Below are 19,630 nucleotides of genomic sequence, written 5' to 3' on the forward strand. Positions count from 1 at the left end.
AGGAGTCACCCACCAGCACGGCTCCTTGTCCCCACAGCACCAGGAGTCCCCCGTCCAGTACCTGCTGGATCCCGGGGTGCTCGCTGAGGACCCGCAGAGCCACGAGGGCTCCCTCCCGCACGCTCTCCCAGGGGTCCTGGCAGGCCACCTGCAGCAGGAAGTGGGGAACTCTGCTCTGGATCAGCAGGTCGCCCAGCTCTGCCCCGCGCTGGCCTAGGTTGCTCAGGGCCAGGGCCGCGTTGCAGCGCGTCTTCGCCTGCAGGTCGCTGAGCAGCCGGGCCAGCGCGGGCACGGCCTTGCGCAGGGTCCCGGCCGGGCAGGACGCGTGGCCGGCGGCGTTGCCCACAGCAAAGCTGGCTGCCTTGCGCACGCTGCCCTCCGCGTCCGACAGGCACCCCAGCAGGCTCTCCAGCCAGCCGGGATGGCTCTGCAGCGCCGCAGGAAAGCCGTGTCGGAGCAGGTTGCCCAGCAGATTGCACGTTTTGGCCCGTATCAGGTATTGCTGGTGGCCGAGCAGGTAGGTCAGTGGCTGGTCAGCCACATCCAAGCCCCTCAGGATCCTCTGGAGAAAGGGCAGATGCTCCGAACAGGCCCGGGCCACGTGGGTCAAGAGAGACAGGAGGTCAGTTGTGAGTGTGAGGTTGTCTGAGAACAAGGCAGATTTGAAAAAGGCAATGACATGCTCCGAGGTGGCAGCTTCCCTCACCACTTGGTCTATGACCTGAGTGTCAGACACAACAAGGTGGCACAAGAGGCTCATAGGGAGCTCCGTGAATGAGAAGGGCAGATGGCGAGAGCAGACCTAAGGAGAAAGGAAAGACAGCAGTGCTGAGTGCACTGCACTTGTGTGAGCTGAGCCAAGCCAAGCAACAGCTGAAGGTGGCCAGCAGGTCAGTGCAGGCCAACCTGTTCTGAGGGTTGCATGGCACCCAAGTGACATCCCTGTGTGGGCAGAAACTGACACCATGGTATGAAGTGGTGCCACACATTGGGGGCTGCAATGTGGGGAGGTGTCTCCACAGTATGGGGGAGAAGAAAAACACAGTGCCAAGAAGATACCTGCAGCAGCTGGGCAGGGATCTGGGTGTCTCTCATAGCCTCCATGATCAGTGCTAAGGTGTCTTTATCCACATCCAGGGCAAAAGGGAAACAGAGGAGCTGGCAGGCCTGGATGACCACAGCTGGGACAACCTCAGGGTCCCCATCCTCTCCTGCTTGCCTGAATTTGTTAGAGAGAGAGAGAGGGTTTAATACAGAGGTAATCAGAAAAACGACAGGGCAAGAGGCAGAGGGCATTCCCCACACCAGGCACTAAGGAGAGGCTCTGCAAGTGCCAGGTCAGGAACTTCTCTGCCCTTGGCTTGCTTATGTCCAAGCCCCATTCAGTAGGTGAGCTCTGCCCACTTCAGCCCTTGCCACAACTCACGTCTGTGCCAGGCATTCCAGGAAGCTGGGGGACACCAGTTTCTTCAGGGTCACCATGAGGACACCACGGGACTGGGTGAGCTGAGGCAGGCACTGGTGCGACTCACGAGTGAAGATGCAGAGGGCCAGGCTGAGGAAGAGCAGGGTGCCTGCAAGGAGAACAACAGGCAGAGATGCAAAGCTAGGGAAGGCTGAAAAGTCTCCTCTCTTGTGTCTATACTGCCTCAAGGCTGCTCCACGGTTACTTCTGTGCTTCCCTGCCCGAAACCAAAAAATCTCCACCCCAGTGGTCACATCTGCCAGGGTGAACGTTCCCTGCAGCACAGATACCCTTTTTGTTCCTCCATGGCCAGCTCAGCTGAGCTGCTGCCAACTGGGCACAGCATGGGCCAGCCAAGTCCTCTCTCCCCAGAGGACAATTTGCAATCCTCAAGAAAAGCCACCTGGGCCCTCTGGCCTCAGGGAACAGATGCGGACAGGGATGGACATGGGCAAGTCTGAGAGCAGGATGTGCAGCAGGGTCCAGGGCAGATGTCCTGCTGTCCTGCAGCTCCTACCTTGAGGGGAAAGGAGGTTCCAGTCTGGCTCTGCCATGGGGTGGCCTGCCCCTGGGGGCTCTCCCTCCAGCGCTGCCCTGTCACTGCCCACTTGAAGCACCACAGCAACACAATGCCAGACCAGGCTCCACAGCTCTGAGGAGGCAAAGCCCTGCTCCATGGCCACATCCTCCTAGAGTTAGAGGCAGATATCATGGTCCCTTATGGGCCCCCATGTGGTCTGGTCCATGGCTCTGCCAGCCCCTTGGTCCTGGGAAGGTCAGGGCTGGATGGCCATGGCCCAGGGGCCCTGCTGTACCTGCCAACAGTGTCAGTCCCAGGGTATCTCTGCCTTCTCTCTCCAGTGTGCCCATGGATCATCCCTCCCTGCCTACCACTCTCCCATCAACTCTTCAGGGACATTAGGTGACTTTCATGGGTTGCACAGCTCAGCCAAAGCTCCACAGTTCTCTGGCTTGCCTCAACCTCATTACCAATCCACATTCAGGTCTTTTTGACACCCCACCTTTTGGCAGGGACCAGGCAAAGGAAGATGGGCAGACTGGTACCTGAGCAAGGAGTTTCAGCAGGAGGAAAAAGAGCCCATCATAGAGACCAGCACCCATTGGCAGGGGGAGCTGCAGCTGTAAGAGAGTGGGGGACAAGCTGAATCTGGGTGCTGGATCTGAGGGCAGCAGCACCACACCTGCACCCTTCTTTGCACACCTCCACAGTGGGGTGTGCATGGCTCCCCAGTTTCTTTGTCCCCATCCCATACCTTAGCAGGTGTTGTCAGCGCATTTGTCACCACTGGTAGGACCTCTTCTCCCTTGAGCTCCAAGGCCACCCCATGCTGATTGAGTTGTGCCAGGAGGAATGCTGCAGCACCCTGTGGGACAGGGAGAGCTCAGCACCTTTGTGACTTTCCCATCTACTTGGTCAGTATTGACCCTTCATCCCACGGCCTCGTCCCACCCTGAGTGAGGAATGGTGAGACCCAAATGTGATGTAGGGCTCTGCAGGGCTCTCAGTGGTGGCTCTGGTATGGGGGGCAGCTTACCACAAGGCAGACAACAGGAGATTGCGTGATGAGATCCACAACCAAGGTAACCACCTCCTCAAGCCTGAAACACAGGGACCAGGAGAAAAGCGCTATGTTCCCACAGCTTCACAGAGTGCAGAGCAGCAGCATTCAAACACCCCCAGGGCTTGGAAGCAGCCATTTTGAGGAGGAGCCCTGGTTCACAGCACCTCTTTGTCCACACCGGGTCCTCTCACTGCATCCCCAACACCCACCCACACTGCCCAGCACTCTGCTGATGTGTCCGGATTGGAGGGATCAGTGGAAGCAGGATCCCAGCTCTGGGCAGAGTGAGAGACAGAGGGCTATTGAGGGCAGGGCATGTTCCTCTCCCACCCATGAGTGAAAGCACGTGCTTACCTGGGAGGGGAAGCCTGAAAGTGCAGAGTGAGCAGGGCTAGCAGGCACACAGAGGCCTCACAGGCTGCCTCCTGGGCCACCTCCACCAAGGGGACCTGCCAAGGGAGCAGGAGTCACAGTGGAACACCAAGGGTACAAGGGGAGGAGGGGATGTTTTTGGGCCCCGGAGGAGAACTGCACTCTCCTAAACTCTTCTCCCCACACTACAGTGGTGCAAACTGTGCTCGGAGGAATGTGTCCTGCTTGCCCACACTCCTACCCCACCACCCCACCAGGCTGTGGTCAGTCCTACCTCACTCTTCAAGAGCTGCATGAGGAAACCCCACAGCCATTGGCTCCTTCCCAGGTGCTGGCACAGGCTTGGGTGGGCATGGCAGCCAGCATAGAGGATCTGTGAGGCAGAGGGGAGAAATGCATACCAACCCCTGGGGACAGGAACAAATTGACCAGGCCCACTCCAGTCATATCCCATGGCTACCATGGGCTCATTTATTCAACAACTGACATCAGGCAGATGGGAGTCATTAAGGCCTGAGCCCACAGTTCCCCCTTCCCCATATTCCTAATTCCAGAGCCAAGGTGTCTCTGGGCACAGCCAGATAAAAGGATGGGGCCATTACCTTCAGTACGTTCAACGAGCAGCTTGAGTGCTCCAGTCTTCCCAGCAGTTTCCCAAGCTGCTGGCTCTCTCCTTCCATAAGCTTTTCAGCTACTGCCTGAGCGACCTGCAGAAATCAGCCTGTTTTGCACCCTAGGCACCTGAAGCACTGCACAGACTTAAGGAGTTTAATGCTAGCAACAAATTAATGAAAGAAGGCATTTGCTTCCTATGTGTTGCTTGTGTTCACAAAGGGATCCCCACCTGCCTTAACCCAGTATGGCTTTGATGCACAGTCCCAGAGCTAAGCAAGGTGAGATTCCTCCTCTGCTTCCCTCCTTGTTGACTCAGAGTTGAGGTAAAGAATCAAATATTAATCTGTAGTTGTTTTCCCTCTTATTGTCCATTCAATTTCAGATTTCCTACAGTTTATATCACTGTCATATAAGAATTCTTCATGTTTTCTCTGTATTGCCTAGTTCTTTACTTAGGATCTGAACTGTGAGATGGGCTAAGTTTAAGTCTCTCAATTGATTTAAGAATCCTTAGATTCCTAAAGCTCAGCTGGGAGGACTAGCCTGCAAAAGCCAGCCCTGCAGCCATCAAAGGCACAGGATCCCAGCCCTCCACTCCACTGCTGAGAAAGAAATCCTCCTGGAAAGGGCTACTGCCCTGTGGGGACCACACCTCCTCACCCTGTACAGAGAGCTGGTCTGACCTGCTGCTTGGCTTCCCGACAGCTGTTCCTCTCCAGGGGGATACTGCAGGCAGCAGCCAGTGCAGCCATGAAGAGGTCTGCCACACATGGGCTCTGGTCTGACTTGGCCTCCATCGCTGCACCTACGCAGGGGCAGAGCTTGGGAGTCATGTGCTGAGGGTGTTGAGAGGCAGCAGGATGAGGTTGGAGGGCAAGAGAGGAAAAGCTTATGACATGAGGAGGGTGAGATCTGAGATTAAGGGAGAGAAGAGCCCTGGTCAGTAGGGGTCTGGGCAGATAAGCTTCAGCCACCTTCTCTGGCCAACAGCACTGCAATGGCTGCCAGTGCTTTGATGAAGCCCAAGAGCAAGAGAGAGAGAAGGGAAACCCCAGGAAGAAGTGGTGAGCTGCTACCATGCTACCTCGCAGAGCAGGCTGCTCTGAGATGGATCCGTGAAGGAGTCTGTTCAGCAGTGTCTGATGCTCCTCTCGCAGGCTGGCGTAGAAGGGTGCAGAGATGGAGGGGTCTGTCGCATCCAGGCTCTCACAGAGCTGGGTGAAGCACTGGGGAAGACACAGGGGTTGCCACCACTGCAGAATGAATGTGGGAGGAGAGAGAGAAGGACAGCGCAGGAGGAGGCTGTGGCAGGACAGCAGAGATGGGAGAAGGACTCGTGCTGGAGCTTCAGGAACCTCCAACTGTCCTCTCCAGCCAGGTTACAGTATGGGACCCACATTTTGGCTGCATGCTGGCAAAGTGAGGGGTACACATGGAAGCATGTGTCCCTCCACACCTGTCACAGCCTGGCAGAGCACACCCAACGCATTACCCAAGAGCAAGAGCTCTTTTTACTCTTGCTTCCTCTGGCTCTAAAACATACAGCCTGAAAAAAAAAGACTAAAAGCAAGATGATACCAAATACAAGCCTGTACACATCTGCTGCCTGAGTCACATGTGAATCATACTCCAACACTGTGCCCACCCAGCACAATCCCAGCAGCAGAGCTTTCAGTAGCAGAACAAGGGACACATCTGGTGAAGTGACACTGCCTGGCCACAAGGCCATTTGTGCCAGGGTGTGTATCAGGGACTGCACTTGCTGTTGGCTCAGCCAGTAAAGCTACCCCAGAATGGCAAAGCCAGGGAAGGTGCCCCCTCAGAGACCTCCTTTCTGTATGCAATCCCCCACAGTGGGTGAAGACAGTGGGTGACACAGCCTGCCCTGACAAGAATGCATCAGACCCATAGCTAGGAGAAGGGTCCTCAGCCTGCATCCCCTCGACATTACAGAGACAGCCCCACACCTTCTGTCCCTACAGAAAAGGGTGGGGAGGAGGGAGATGGGGGCACCCTTACCAGGAGGCTTTGCTGGCAGAGTCTCATCTCACTGTCGACTGGCTCAGCCAGCAGCTCCGGCAGCAGGGCCAGGAAGCAGCCAGCACTCTCCTGGAAGGTCTGCAGGCTGGGGGAAGCAGCAGGGGCAGATGAGAGTGGAGAATCATGGCCCCTGGTTACGAGGACAGGATCTGGCCAGGCCCATGTGGCCCTGGCTAATGGGGCAGGCAGCACACACACTGTGAGCTTCTGTTAGTGGGCAGCACAACTGGACTGTGTGTCCACTTACTGTGGACAGCACAGCTGCCTTCCCCTTAGTCCCACTGAAGGAAAGTGCTCCTCTGTGAGCACAGCGATCTGGCATGAGGTGCTTAGTCCATGATGCTTCCCCTCAGAGATGACTCCGGGTGCAGAGTATGAACACTACCCTCCTGCTTACTGCTGGGTCCCCAAAGTGGCCACAAGAGACCTCAGGGCACAGAAGGTTGTCCTTACCTGTCCTTTTGCCCACTCTCCTCCAGGCTGCGTTCACTGCTGAAATAAACTGTGGTCACCATGAGGAGGTCTGTCAGCACAGTGATACACCAGGGCTGCTGCAGGATCCAGAAAAAAACAGCAAATGGGGATTGTCTGCTGGCCATCCCCACACCACTGTGATAGGATCCTTCCCTGCCAGAACCTTTCCCTTCTCAAGGATGCTTGGAAGAGGCACCAGTCCTGTGAGCCAGCTCCAGCAGGACACCAGCGCCTCCTCAGCACCAGCACTCTGCAGGGCTGGAAGGAGCCTGAATTTCTCTGGGGTCCTATACCCACCTGCTTGGTGCAACCACTCTCCAGGATCTGCTTGGCTAAACACAGCAGGGACAGAGGCACATTCAGTTCTTGGCAGAAGTGGTCCAGCAGCTCAGAGTCACACCGGGTAGCCAGGAGGTTCCCCACAACATGAAGCACAGGACGGAGATAGGAGGCGCCCTCCAGCATCCCTTCCAGCACCTGGACATGGAGAAGCCAGAAGAGCTCATAATTAGCAGTGGTTTTGGCCTCTCCATCAGCCATGGGGCAGCCCCTCAAGCATTCATGCAGGGGACAGCAGAGTCGCAGATGGCAAGCTAAGTGCATAAGACAGCTCCAACTCCTGGAGAAGCAGGGGATCTTTTTGCTTGCTGGACTAAGGACTCTCCAGATGTTCTGAACCCAATCCTGGGGAAGAAGGCGGCATCCATGTCACCAGTTACAGCTGTCTGGGCCAGCTTACTGCCATCACTTACCTGCTGAGCAGAGTCTGCCAGGCAGTCCTTGACACGGTGCTGAAAGGCTGGGTCCCTCAGGAGGCTCAGAGGTGTGCTCAGCTGCATGGCCGAGGGCTCAGTGGCCTCAATCAAGTGCTGCCACTCCTCATCGCTCTCCAGCTCCTAGCCATGGAGGAGAGAGGACTGATGCCACAGACTCTGCCAGTCCCAGGGTCTCTGTACCAGCCCCTGGAGACTAGGTCCTGGTGTCCCCACCTCAAGACACTGTCTTACCTCACTCTCCAGGTCCACGGCCTCAATGCTGCGCCTGCCCCGGGGCTCTGCCCTGCCAGCATCAGGCTGTGGAGGGGTACCTGCTCCAGGAAACTCTTGCTCATAGTCTCGAGAGATGCTGTGCTGGCTGGCCAAGGAAACAACACAGTCAGTGAAAGACCTTTCTTCCCCCTTTTCCTCCTGCCCCAGCCTCAGCCCTCTCTCACCATGGGTCAGGAAGAGACTCCTCCAATTCCCACTCTGCCATGCTGCTCTTTCCTTGCAGGAGACCAGAGTTATTCTCATTGGAGGCAGCCAGTGGCTCCCCCTCCTCAGGGGCTGCCTTGCCTGGACCTGTTCTGGGTCTATGCCTGGGGTGTCCATTGCCAGAGTCCTTCATAGATGCATCACTTGCCTTCAGTTGCCCCTGATGATGGCAGAGAAGTTTGGTCAGGGCAGTTAATCAGACAGATGAGTCTCCTAGACCCTACCACCCTGTGCACCCCACATCCCGCTTTGTGTGTCACTGACACCCCAGCCTGACCCATGTACTCATGTGTTTCCCCCAGGGCCCATTTCAGTGCTCCTCCTCTGCCCCGACTGTGGGACATAGCCAGGAGAACCCCCCAATTTCCTCCACCTTTTTCTGTGCCTCTTCAACCATCTTCCGCTGGGCCTTTCTCAGGATCCTGGACTGGCTGCTCCTGGGGACCAGGGAATGGGCTTGCTGTTCCTTCAGGGCCTGCAGTTCTGGGGACAGCTTTGTGGTAAAGGGGTTTGAGATCCCACACTCTTCTGTGTCATCGATCACTGGGGAGGTGAGAAGAGAACTTCATAAGCAGCTAGGAGTCAGTGCTTGGAGAAAGCTGAGAGGAGGGAGGCAAAGACTAGGATAGTAAAAATAGCAGGGAAGGGCGGTCCTCTGAGTCTCCAGGCAGTAGTAGGAGGAAACGGACCTGTCCAGTGCTGCAAAAAGCAGATACTCACCAGTAACCCGTCCAGCAATGAATGGGTGAGAGAGCAGCTCTGGCCATGACAGACGCTGGTGGGGGTCCTTCATTAGTAGTCCCTGAAGGAAGCTCTACAGGACAGCAGGATCACTGAGACATGTTCAGCATGCACCAGTGTGCACAGTGTACCCACCAGTCTCCCCCAGTGAGGGCACCCAGGAGGCCTGCCTTCCCTGCCTGGCTCTGGGAAACAAGTAGCTCTAGTGCTTAGGGCAGACAGGAAGACATTTCCCTTCCCAGTCCAGTAAATCACTCCTTTGCTGTTGGCCCCAGTTTCCCAGCTTATGGACAGCAGTGATAAGGGTCTGCCTCTCAGGAGGCCCAGCTCTCATCCCTTGTCTATGTTCCAAAGTCCCTGTTAGGGGCATAAAAGCTAAGAGTGACTCACCAGGGCAGCAAGCAAGGCCAAAGCTGTATTAACAGAGCTCACCCTGCACACAGGGCCTTCGCCCTTACCTTGAACACCGGGCTCATGGCCGTGGGCCATTTGACAGGGTCCTTGACGATGAGGCTGACAAGCTGGAAGATGCTGTTGGTGTAGAAGGGAGGAGTGCCCACAAACAGCTCATACAGGATGCAGCCTACAGACCAGAGATCTGCTGTGTGGTCATACGGCCGCTCCTCCACCAGCTCAGGGGACATATACAGTGGGGTGCCCTTGATGGAGGTCAGCACCATGGTATGGATGCTCATGGCACGGGCAAACCTGCTCAGAGCAAAGCACAGATGGCAAGTTCAGGCTGAAACATCCATTGCAGCTCCCAGGGAGTTCCCTATGAGTTTACCAACACTTCTTCCCCCTGGAGGACAAAATCCTCCCTCTCTGCTTAACCTCTAAATATCCACAGAATCCGGCCCCCTTCTGCACCTCTTGGCTGCCTTAAGGCCAAGTATCCCCCTCAAGCTGGCCCCCAGCACTCACCCAAAGTCACAGAGCTTGACAACACCATCTTTGCCCAGAAGGATGTTCTGGGGTTTCATGTCTCGGTGCAGGATGCGGTGGGAGTGCAGGTAATAGAGAGCAGAGACCAGCTGAGCAGCGATGGTCTGGACCTGCCAGAGACACGGGAGCCTCACACTGTGTCCCACGGTGCCACCCGCTGGCACAACCATGTCCCTAACAGCCTGGCTCCCCCAGTACCCCTACTTCTGCTCTTGGCCTCTTGGGGCAGGGACCAACCCCAGCTGTGGGCCAGCAGTTCCTCGGAGTAGGCCAATGGCCAAGGCAGCAGTCTGGTGCTGTAGCACTTGGAGAGGGAACAAGGAAACCAAGGTCCCTGCAGGACCCCACTGTCCCATGGTGCAACTTGGCTCCCTCTTCATCCTTTTCAGAAACTCTGCCAGGTAAAGCTCCGGAGGCACCCTCACCCTCCTGACACGTCCTGGCTCACAGCAGAGACCCTCTGCCTGCAGGCAGACAAATCCTGTTCTCTTCAACCTGCAAACACTGCATGGCCATCACCATGACAGTCACCTGGTCCTCAGGCAAACTCCCATCGTCCTCCAGGATCTGGAAAAGCTCCCCCTCTGCATAGTCAGTCACCACCACCACCTGAAGGGAAGAGCAGCATGGTGAGATCAGGCCCTGAGGACCAGGACAGAGCAGAGTAGGAAGTCTGAGGGGGGTGCTGGGTTGTCATTGTGCACAGTCCATCAGCTTGGGTTGGGACCTGGGATGGAAGAGAGCCCTCATGGCTGCACTGCAGCAAGGGCCTGGCACTTAGCAGAGGTCTTGTATCTTGTACAGCCAGCAAAAACAAGGGAAGAGAGAAGGATAGGACAAACCTAGAATAGTACTCCCAAACCCAGTGAATAGAATCACTCCCTTGAGCTTGTTTTGAATCTGCTGCCCAATTACTTTATTTCATGCCCTCGTGCCCCATTGCACAGTCTTCAGTCCTTTTATCCTATTACCTCCACGAGAGTATAAATCAGTGAAAAGCCAGTCTCTGAAAAGACTGATGAGATGACTGAAGAGTCATCCTCATCCTGTAATCTTAAACCACTCATCTTGCATTCCCCTAGTCATCTCCTTCTCCTCTGCATATAACCTAGTGCAGCCCACACAGCACATCCCAGAGGGCTCTAAAAAACACTAACCAGACCCTGGGATGGTGTCACCAGCAACTCCCGAGAAAAGATGTCCCTAGGACAGCAGGGACCCTGGCACAGTCGAGCAAAAGCATTTGCCCAGAGAGGTCCCCTTCACCTCCTTATCAGTCTCAAAGCTGTCAAGCATCTGGATGATGTTGGGGTGATGGAGGCCTCTCATGATCTCAATTTCTCTTTGCAGGTTCTTCAGCTCCTTCTCAGACCGCCCCACCTTGGGGATGAACTTCAAGGCCACCACCTTTTCAAGTAGGAAAAACTGGGATTAGATCAGGCTTCTGGTCAAGCCCACCCTGGCAAAGGCTGCTTTTAACCGTAATCGGACTCTGCACTTTCCAGCTGAGCACACTGAACAAGACATTTGTTGAATGGACCACTTGGAGCTGGGACTCTCCTCAGGTCCTTGCACATAAGTACTGGTGTTCACACTACTTTTCACACTGGCATTTAAGGCAAAGGTCAGTGAACACAGATAAAATCAGGACTTCCAGAAACATGGGACAGAACCTAGAGATGCTGGTGGACAGCAAGCCTAACACAAGCCAGCAGTGTGCTCTGGCAGTGAGGGGCACTGGCAGCACCCTAGGCTAAAGAAGCTGCAGGGAAGCGATTATTGCCCTTTATTTGGAACCTTCTAGACCACGCTGGCAATATTGTGGCCAGGTTTTTGGCCCACAAAGACATCAGGAGTTGGCCAGGTATGTCAGCAGAAACCCGAATCGGTGCTGAGTCCCAAAGGCCTGGCACAGCCTTAGAACCAAAGAGGCACCAGAAATCAGCCCCCGGCACCACAGAGCAGACCTCCGGTCCTTTCCCCTCACCTGGGCGCTGTGTTTCCGGCGCCCCTTATACACGCGCCCGAAGGAGCCTTCGCCGATCATTTCCAGGACGTGGTACCGCTCCATCGCTCGGGCCGGGGCCGCTGAGCTGCCGAGGCAAAGCGGATGGTGAGGAGCAGCGCTTCGCCCTCTCTCCCCCCGCCACGGGCTGCCATGGGGCACCGGCTGCAGCCGCGATGGAGCCGGGCAGTGCCAGCGCTGGGAAGGCAGCGCTGCACCCCTTGCGATCCCAGATTCCGAGGGACGGGGCTTTCCCACTCACCGCGGTGCTGCACCGGGGGCCGGGTCCCTTGGGCGGGTATCGCCCTCCCCACCCCCACGCCAGGCTCCGTCCGTGCCCACCGGCTCCAGGGCAGGACAAGCCTCGAGCCCCGGCCGATGCCCCCGCAGCAACCCTGGGGTTGGACGGGCCCTGCCGATGCCCCGCAGCAATCCCGCGGTGGGACGAGACGGGATGGCCCTCGCCCTGCTCCGCTCCTGCCCCACACCCGCCGCCGCCGCGCCGTCGCTTGGCAACGCGCTCCCCGCTTCCGCTTCCGGAGCGAGCGGGACGATGGCGGCGGCCGGGGAAGAGGCGGAGGCGGCGGACTGGTAACACCCCTTGCACCTTCCCCGGGCCCCCGCGATCCCGCACCCCCCGGCCAGTGGGGCCGTCTGACCCCTGCCCCGTCGGTCCCTGCAGGGCGCTGCTGCCGGAGCTGGAGGTGCTGGAGTCCATCTACCTGGAGGAGCTGCGGGTGGCGCGGGGCCGCGGCAGGTATGTCCCGCGTCCCACATCCCCGGCCCGGCCCGGCCCGGCGCCGCCCCGCTCACCCCGGCCTGCCCCTCCTCCAGGTGGGAGCCCTGGGAGATCAGCATCACCCTGCACCCCGCCACGGCCGAGGACCAAGACTCCCAGTACGTCCGCTTCACCCTGGTGCTCTCCGTGCCCCCGCAGGTAGGCTGCCCGCCCCTCTCGCCCCTGCTCCTCCCCGCCCAGGGCCTCTCCACCTTTCCTGTTGTGCTTTGGGCGTTTCTCTTTTTTTTCCTAGTATCCTAATGAAACACCGGAGATCTCCATCAGGAACCCGCGGGGCCTGTCAGATGAGCAAATTCAAAAGTGAGTGCCAGGAGGGCAGGGAGAGGGTAATCCTTTCCTCCAGAGATCCAGGAGGCAAAACTTATGGAAAACCCTTCACTAAATCACATGACATCCCATGTCTGGTTAGTGGATGGATACAGGTCCCTAAATCTCTTTGTCCTAAATCTCATGGGAGCCACTGCTGCTGAATTTGACACTGAGGGGTCCACCCTGTAGTTGTTGCCCTGTGGTCCCCTTGAAATGTAATCTGAATCCCTGGAGCCTTGGAAGCTGCTGGTCCTGCTCTGACAGAGGTGGGACAGCCTGTTGTTGCCTTTGTGCTCCGGTCCTTGGTGCAGTGGAATGTGTTGCCAGCGGCTCCCACCACACCTGCTCAGGGACTGCCATCAGATAAACAAAGCCTGGGATTCACCAAAACTGAGCTCAAGCTGAGGCCGTCAGCAAACCTGCTCCTTCAAGTCCTGTCAAAGGCTTCCTGTGCACCAGCTTGTGGGGAGCCAGGACAACACATGAATGTGTGTGTGCACTTGTGCCCATCCTGTGCTCCAAGCAAAGCCTGAAGGCCAGTGGTCTGTTTGTTCCTCATGTCACCATGGCGGGATGGCAGGTATGTGGGACAGTGAAAAGGTGTAGCTAAATTTGTGTTAAGCATTTCTGCTGCTTTGCTGTAGGATTTCCCAGACCCTCAGAAGTGTTGCTGAAGCCAGGCTGGGGACAGAGGTGCTCTATGAACTCATTGAGGTGAGAGTTGGGGGAAGTTGGGGGTTACCAGCCACAGACACTGGTCCCTGGCTGCCCAAGGGGTTGGGAGAGCCCTGAGCACATGTGCAGGCCAGTGAGTAAAATGTTTGCTTTAATGCTTCCACAGAAGGGGAAGGAGATTCTCACTGACAACAACATTCCTCATGGACAGTGTGTGATCTGCCTTTATGGATTCCAGGTAGGCATGTGTCTCCTGGCCCTGCAAGCTGACTGGGAAGTGAGGCAAGAGAATGGGGAGCCTGGGGTTGGGTTATCAGCCTGGGGCCAGGGTGCGCCCCAGCAGGCCCCTGCCCCCATTCTGTGGGTGATCCACCTGCACGTGGGCCTTCGGAGGGCGATACACGCTACTCTCCCCATCGGCCTGAAATAATCATCTACAGAAATGGCACAGGGGCAGCAAGAGATGTCAGAGCATCTCCAAAGAAGTGGGTAGGGTCTGAGGATAGTTGCTGGTGTATCTCAGCTTCCCTGTATAGGTCATACCTCACCTGGAGTTCAGCACACAGGTGGTCAGGAGGGACTGGAACACATCCACGTGTGATGGATACTGAGGTCTGTGAGGGCTGGGGAGCTGATCTTGTGTGAATTGCAAGGACAGTCAATGCCTGCCTAGGAAGGAGAACACATCAGATGGGAAGATTGCTGCTTACACAGAAACACACACAGAGAAATCAGTCATGAAAACTTTGCATCATGACATTAAGAGTGTTTCTAACACTTGAAACAAGGAGCAGCATCCCAGTAATTGCTGAAGAAGTGGAGATGAAGCTGAGCAGATGTTAAGTGGCTGTAGTCAGCACTAGTTTCCCACTGCCACCACTGACATGGAAGTGAAAACCTACCTCAGCTGGAGAGGCTACACAACCCTGTGCTAAGAAACCCTTCAAAGCTGCTCTTCTTGACAGGAGAGAGAAGCCTTCACAAAGACCCAATGCTACCACTACTTCCACTCCCACTGTCTGGCCCGCTATGCCCAGCACATGGAGGAGGAGATCCTCATGCAGCAGGAGGAGAGAGATCAACACCTTTCACCATCTCCCAAACAGGTACCAGGCCCTGGGCCCCCTCCCCTCACCCTCTGCACAGACCCTCATGACATCTGTATCACCCTCTTTGGGACATGGAATGAGGACTAGTGTGACCTGGCAGCACAGTCAGTTTTGTACCTGTGCTGAGAATCAGAGCAGGGATTAGACCAAGTGATCTTCAAGGACCCTTTCCAACCAAAGATGTTGGTTTATTGGATCTCTGGGTCAGTGCATGCTGTGGGAGGGGGCAGGGGGTTGCATTTTTGGACTTCTGGAACCACAGGAGTTAGAAAAGAGAGCTGCTTTCCTAGTCCTTGAACTGCAGGGGTTTGCAGCAGGGTAAACATGATCACCTGCATTCTGGGATGATAAAATCTGCCTGAGCAGGTGCTGGAACAGTTTTCAGCTGCAGAGCAAACAGTGGAGCTGAGCATGAAACCAGTCAAATGCTCCTTCCTACAAACCCTTTCAAAGAGGTGCTGCATAGATGACATGCTCCACTTTGAAGCAGAAAAAAATAGATCCTAGGCTAAGGAGGACTGAAACCATAGGTGCTGACAGGGGTGGTTTTTACAGCAGCCAGCTGCTGTAGCACAAGTCCCAGCGTGCCACCTTCCATAGCAGTCATTGAGACCCAGGCTGCTTTCACGCTGCTGGAACTCCCCTGGGCTTTCCTACCGTGGCAGAAGAGGGGCAGGTTTATCAGGCAGTGCATGACCTCAGTCGCAGACAGGGTTTGCTGTCACCTTTTGCCTCCCCGCAGGAAGTCGGTGTGCAGTGCCCTGTCTGCCGGGAGACCCTGGTCTATGATCTCTCTGCTCTGAAGGCAGCACCACCCCCACAGCACCCTCTGGTAAGAGATGGGGGCTCACCTGCCCAGCTGTGCAGCTACCACTGGGTAGCTTCAATTGTGACACTGTAACGGATGAATGAATGTGCCCTCTCAGGTCCTCCCAGATGTCCTATCCAAAGGGTAGCTCACAGAGAGCAGGTTCAGTTGTATAGCCCTGAGGTGAGCAGATGTGCTGGAGGAGAGGTGATTCTGCCATGGGGCATGTCCCTGCACTCATTGGGATACAATCAGGTCAGGAGAGTGACCTGATGGTAGCTGCTCTGCATCCCGCCCCACAGCAGGACATCCCAAGGCAGTCACTGCAGAAACAGTGGGTTTGCACTGGGATGTTCTGCCTCTGTCCAGGGATTTCCCGTGCATCTGTAGGCCTGGCAATGTGGCAAAGGGAAGCAGGTGCCTGGCACTGTGCAATCAAAGGAGGGTTTAGGGAGTAGCTCCTAGCCCTGCTACTGCCTATCTCTGCCAAGTGTTGAGAGAGCCCTTACCCTGCCTTGCTTTCTGCCACTCAGGAGCCATACAGGCCAGATGCCAAGATGCTGCAGCACCAGGAAGAACTGCGCCTAATTTTCAAGAGACAGCAAGAGAAAGGAGGTATCATCGACCCCGAAGCAGAGAGGAACCGCTATTTCATCAGCCTCCAGGCGGTATGGCACTGGGGGCAGAGAGCTGCCGAGGGCACTCTGGGCTGCAGGACCAAGCACTGTCGTCTGCTGTGGGACACCCCTGTCCTTTTCTTCACCAGTGGCCTCTTTCTTTCAGCCTCCAGCTGCTGCGGATCCAGGCCAAGCAGCTGCTGCCTCTGAGCTGCCGGTGAGTGCAAGCACTGCAGATGTGCCCCAGCCGCCCGGCCAAGCCTCGACTCCAGAGCCAGCTGGGGCATCGGAGGCCAGGGCAGAACCTGGGCGGCCTGAGAGGCCTGCAGTGCCCAGGGAGCAACTGAGCAAGAGGGAGAAGCACAGAGGGGAGAGGCCAGGCCTCAGAGGCCAGGGCAGGCAGCCATGCAGTGGCTTGCAAGAACCAGGAGAAGAAGCCTGTCATCCACTCCATGGCTCCAGGGGGCCCAGGGGCTTCAGCCAGAGACCAGAGCGGAGACCTGCTGGAAGGCACAATCAGGAGTTTCCAAAGCCTCACAGTAGAAGCAGGGCTGCTCCCTTGGCTGAAAGAAAAGATTTGTGCCCTGAAGATCCCTCACCAGTAATGGAGGCTGTGGACTTGAAAGAGGAGCACTGTGATGTGGACAGATGGAGTGCAGAGAAGGGGGCTGAGACCCGGGGCAAGAAAAAGGAGAACCTGACATTCAACCACAGCGACCACAGAGCAGCTCCCAGCTGGCAGGGTCACCACAGGCCCTGGGATTGTGGGAGGTGGGAAAGGTCCAGAGTTCAGGAGCGTGGTTCCTACCCCAGAGCATCAAGAGGGCGAGGGGTGTTCAGGCCCAGTGGACATCAAGAAGCCCATCTTGAGAAAGAGAGTGGCTCCTAGCAGGAATGATGAGGGGCTGGGCTGGGGGGAAGGAAGGGCTATTTCTGGGGAGAACAGTGAAGGCTCTGATAGAGCAGTAGCAAGCAGACACCATACCCCTTAAAAGGGAGGAGGCAGATGGCACATGGGACATAGCTAGGCAGTGTCACCAGGGGATGAGCAGAGTGAAGCATCCCGGCGTGAGCAGCTGGCTCTCACCAACATTGGAGAAGCAGAATCTTGACAGATCATATCAGCCTTGATCTCAGAAGACCTAGGGGACAGGTAGCCTTAAATGGGGACCTCCAGCCATCATCCCTATATGTGAGCTGCCAAGAAACGTGCACACCTACAGAGTGAGTGGACTGAGCATGGTGCCATGGCAGAGCCAGAGTTGGGGCAAGATCTTCCCTGGAAGCCAGTGTCCCAGTGGAGCCATGGTGGTGCCAAGTGATGGGGCTGTGCCAGGGCAGCAGCCTGGAGCACAGCTCAGCTTACTCTGTCCTCCTTTCCTTCTCGGAGCACTTTCTCAAGTGTTGTCCCTGTCCATTGGAGACAACATGGTTTCTCCTGCAGCCCTGGCCGATGTTCAGCTGATGGGCTTGGCCAGGCATGTCGTTTGTATGCAGGACACTTCCCAGTCCCAGCCAGGAGATCCATGTTAAGCTTAAGTCAACACGTTGGCTGCAGCTTCAGCTTGTCTCCCACTTCCCCAGGAAGCCTGTCTCTCAAAGCACTTTGCTTTGTGATGTGTATCTGTTGGAATCCCCCTCTTAAGGCCAGGCTGTCTTGGCACTTCCAACAACCTGAAGACATGCCCCAATACTTTAGATACTGCTACCCTCCTTTCATCTTCAAGCTGATCTTATTTCAAAATGAGGATTTGCTGTTTAAACTAACTTGGTGCAGTTCCATCTGCTTCTCCTTCACAAATTTAAATGGTGTCTCACTCCAGAGCTGTGAAGGGCAATCCCAAGTCTCTGAAGTGGGACGCTATTAAATTAATTCATTGGGTCTTCTCCAGAGCCTGCTCCCTTTGTTTTCTCTGCCCACTTGCTCCTGTTCATTGCTATTTGGAGCAAAGGTGTTGATCCCTGGTATTTCTCACTCCCCTCCCTGCTCCCTACAACCAGAGCCAGGGCAGAGACCTTCCCCTGGCACTTCTGGGTGGCAAGAGGGCTCCCCGCTTTGCCTGGCTCAGTGTAAGCTCTTCGCCTCACCTGGACAGTACTGATTCCTTCACACTTGTTTGTGCCTTGTCCCCCACCTCACCTCTTTTTTGGCCACACATATGTTGTTTCTGTCTTCCTCCTGCTGAGTGCAAAAATAGCAGTGCCACAATGGACTTGCCAGAACTTCATGTGAGATCCCCAGGAAACCAAAGGCTGTGTGTACTGGGCAGGCATTTGGCAGCACACACATCTGCCTGACTGATCTTTGGCACATGAAGGGTGCACAGACCTCTCTCTGGGCTGGGTCCTCCTTACCTACTGCCCTGCTTACTCTATGCCTGGCCTTGACCTGAAGAGGTTGGTTTAACCTGCTGCCCGAGAACCTTCTGTGCTTAAATTTCCAACACTGCCCTACTTTCAACCCTAATGCTCTAAAAGCATGACTTTCTCCCTCCTTGGTCTGAGCCCACACAACCCATCCTGGGCTTGGTGATCTGAGAGCCAAATGTTGTGCCCTGCTGAGGACAAGGGCTGAGCACTTGCTTCCTGAAGACAGCCCTAATTTTAATTCAGTGCTCTCTCTGTCCTTGTTCAGCTGGTTTCTGGGGGAACGGCCTGCCTGCACTTGGGTGAAAAGGTGTAAACTTTACCTGACATTGGTGCTTGTCTGCTGCCTTCTGCCTTTACTTGTGAAACTGCTGTGCTCCAAGAAAGGCATTTGATTGTGTCCTGAAGGAAACACGGAAGATCTCTGCCCTTCACAGCAGCTGAAGCTCCTTGGCTTCCTCTGGTGAGCGAGGCTTACTCTCAGCAGGAAAGCTGCTGTGCCATGTTTGGAGTAAGGGAATTCAGCCATGGAAATTGGAGTGAGGATTGGTTAACTTCAGTCAAATGCCAGATGTGTTAGAGGGAAGGATTTTTTTCCTGGGAGTAGGGATTTAGGATGGGCCCTCTCTGACTCACTGCTGTCAGCCTGGAGCAGAGGGCATTTTTCAACAGTATGTGGAAATGAGTTTGGGCTAAACAAACAAAACCTCTAGGTCAGAGGGGAGGAATGGAGCCTGCACCCTGACCTGGGTCCCCTTGCTTGGTGTCCGCCTGTGTCACCCACCTACCTCACAAGGCTGTTGTGAGGCTTTAACTGGCAAAAGCCCCAGGCTGGGCAGAAAAGCACCGGCAACGTGTGTAGCATTAACACTATTAAAAGCAAGCAGTGTGGTTTGATGTTGGCTGTGCTCTTGTGTGGAGGCATCGGGCCCTTCAGGCTCCCCTTTACCACCCCACATCTTCCCCAGCAACTGTGAGACATTTGCCAGTCACTCACTGGCCAGTTTTGACCCCCAGCTTTGAGGGAAGAGGGCTGGATTTGGGCACCTAGTCTCTATAAGATGGTCAAACACAGGGTTTGAGATGCCAACAGCAGAATCCTGCTCCAGGAGCTACCCCTCCACCATACCCACAGGACTAACCTTTCACTTGCAGAAACATTCGTGTAAGTCTGAGTTTGCACCAAAGCAGCGCCTGTTTGCACCAAAATCCATCCAGGTGCTATTGCTTGGGCCCCTTCGTATTTCCATGTGCTCTTGATTATGTCCTTGGCCCCAGAGGATAGAGCCAAGAGGAGGGCTGAGCAGTTTGGGTTTGGCCTGGAACCAGCTCCCACAGCCCCGTTTAGGTGATGGAGCCCCCAAAACTGAACACAGGACTGGCTCAGGGGAAACTGATTTACAAGATTCTGAAAAGGGGCTGGGATGGGACAGCTCTTGGGAAGATACTCTCT

The 19,630-nt window shown here is 55.8% G+C and overlaps 2 protein-coding genes across 8 annotated transcripts in view; one reads left to right on the top strand and one right to left on the bottom strand.

Annotated features, from left to right (window-relative positions):
- Nucleotides 1-12,398, bottom strand: part of STK36 (serine/threonine kinase 36) — a 16,061-nt gene extending 3,663 nt beyond the window's left edge. Inside the window, exons 1-26 of one of the 6 annotated variants that reach the window (XM_064661189.1) lie at nucleotides 11,756-11,954; nucleotides 11,476-11,581; nucleotides 10,755-10,895; nucleotides 10,020-10,097; nucleotides 9,468-9,598; nucleotides 9,002-9,251; nucleotides 8,523-8,616; nucleotides 8,176-8,345; nucleotides 7,763-7,962; nucleotides 7,557-7,683; nucleotides 7,302-7,445; nucleotides 6,847-7,026; nucleotides 6,529-6,626; nucleotides 6,055-6,160; nucleotides 5,120-5,261; nucleotides 4,719-4,840; nucleotides 4,023-4,127; nucleotides 3,695-3,793; nucleotides 3,403-3,497; nucleotides 3,022-3,085; nucleotides 2,740-2,850; nucleotides 2,531-2,605; nucleotides 1,983-2,154; nucleotides 1,427-1,574; nucleotides 1,060-1,219; nucleotides 62-802 (exon numbers count right to left, since the gene is read on the bottom strand). In XM_064661189.1, the coding sequence (XP_064517259.1) occupies nucleotides 62-802; nucleotides 1,060-1,219; nucleotides 1,427-1,574; nucleotides 1,983-2,154; nucleotides 2,531-2,605; nucleotides 2,740-2,850; nucleotides 3,022-3,085; nucleotides 3,403-3,497; nucleotides 3,695-3,793; nucleotides 4,023-4,127; nucleotides 4,719-4,840; nucleotides 5,120-5,261; nucleotides 6,055-6,160; nucleotides 6,529-6,626; nucleotides 6,847-7,026; nucleotides 7,302-7,445; nucleotides 7,557-7,683; nucleotides 7,763-7,962; nucleotides 8,176-8,345; nucleotides 8,523-8,616; nucleotides 9,002-9,251; nucleotides 9,468-9,598; nucleotides 10,020-10,097; nucleotides 10,755-10,895; nucleotides 11,476-11,559 (3,837 nt within the window). In that variant the 5' untranslated portion in view covers nucleotides 11,560-11,581; nucleotides 11,756-11,954. Of the gene's footprint in view, nucleotides 1-61; nucleotides 803-1,059; nucleotides 1,220-1,426; nucleotides 1,575-1,982; nucleotides 2,155-2,530; nucleotides 2,606-2,739; nucleotides 2,851-3,021; nucleotides 3,086-3,402; nucleotides 3,498-3,694; nucleotides 3,794-4,022; nucleotides 4,128-4,718; nucleotides 5,289-6,054; nucleotides 6,161-6,528; nucleotides 6,627-6,846; nucleotides 7,027-7,301; nucleotides 7,446-7,556; nucleotides 7,684-7,762; nucleotides 7,963-8,175; nucleotides 8,346-8,522; nucleotides 8,617-9,001; nucleotides 9,252-9,467; nucleotides 9,599-10,019; nucleotides 10,098-10,754; nucleotides 10,896-11,475; nucleotides 11,582-11,755; nucleotides 11,955-12,306 lie in introns of those variants that run through there. The other 5 variants (XM_064661190.1, XM_064661188.1, XM_064661187.1 and 2 more) reach the window with 5 other exon arrangements.
- RNF25 (ring finger protein 25) lies at nucleotides 12,011-19,074 on the top strand. 2 transcript variants are annotated; one of them, XM_064661206.1, is made up of 10 exons: nucleotides 12,012-12,084; nucleotides 12,176-12,250; nucleotides 12,328-12,430; nucleotides 12,525-12,592; nucleotides 13,246-13,315; nucleotides 13,443-13,514; nucleotides 14,242-14,382; nucleotides 15,128-15,217; nucleotides 15,727-15,861; nucleotides 15,977-19,074. In XM_064661206.1, exons 1-10 carry the CDS (start codon nucleotides 12,047-12,049, stop codon nucleotides 16,697-16,699), a joined length of 1,515 nt encoding a protein of 504 aa, XP_064517276.1. In that variant the 5' UTR covers nucleotides 12,012-12,046; the 3' UTR covers nucleotides 16,700-19,074. The 2 variants fall into 2 exon arrangements, with proteins under 2 accessions (XP_064517277.1, XP_064517276.1); XM_064661207.1 differs by lacking the exon at nucleotides 15,128-15,217 and having other exon boundaries at nucleotides 12,011-12,084.
- The last annotated feature ends 556 nt before the right edge of the window (nucleotides 19,075-19,630 follow it).

The sequence above is a fragment of the Pseudopipra pipra genome, chromosome 7 (genome assembly GCF_036250125.1).
Source record: "Pseudopipra pipra isolate bDixPip1 chromosome 7, bDixPip1.hap1, whole genome shotgun sequence".
Classification (NCBI taxonomy): Eukaryota; Metazoa; Chordata; class Aves; order Passeriformes; family Pipridae; genus Pseudopipra; species Pseudopipra pipra.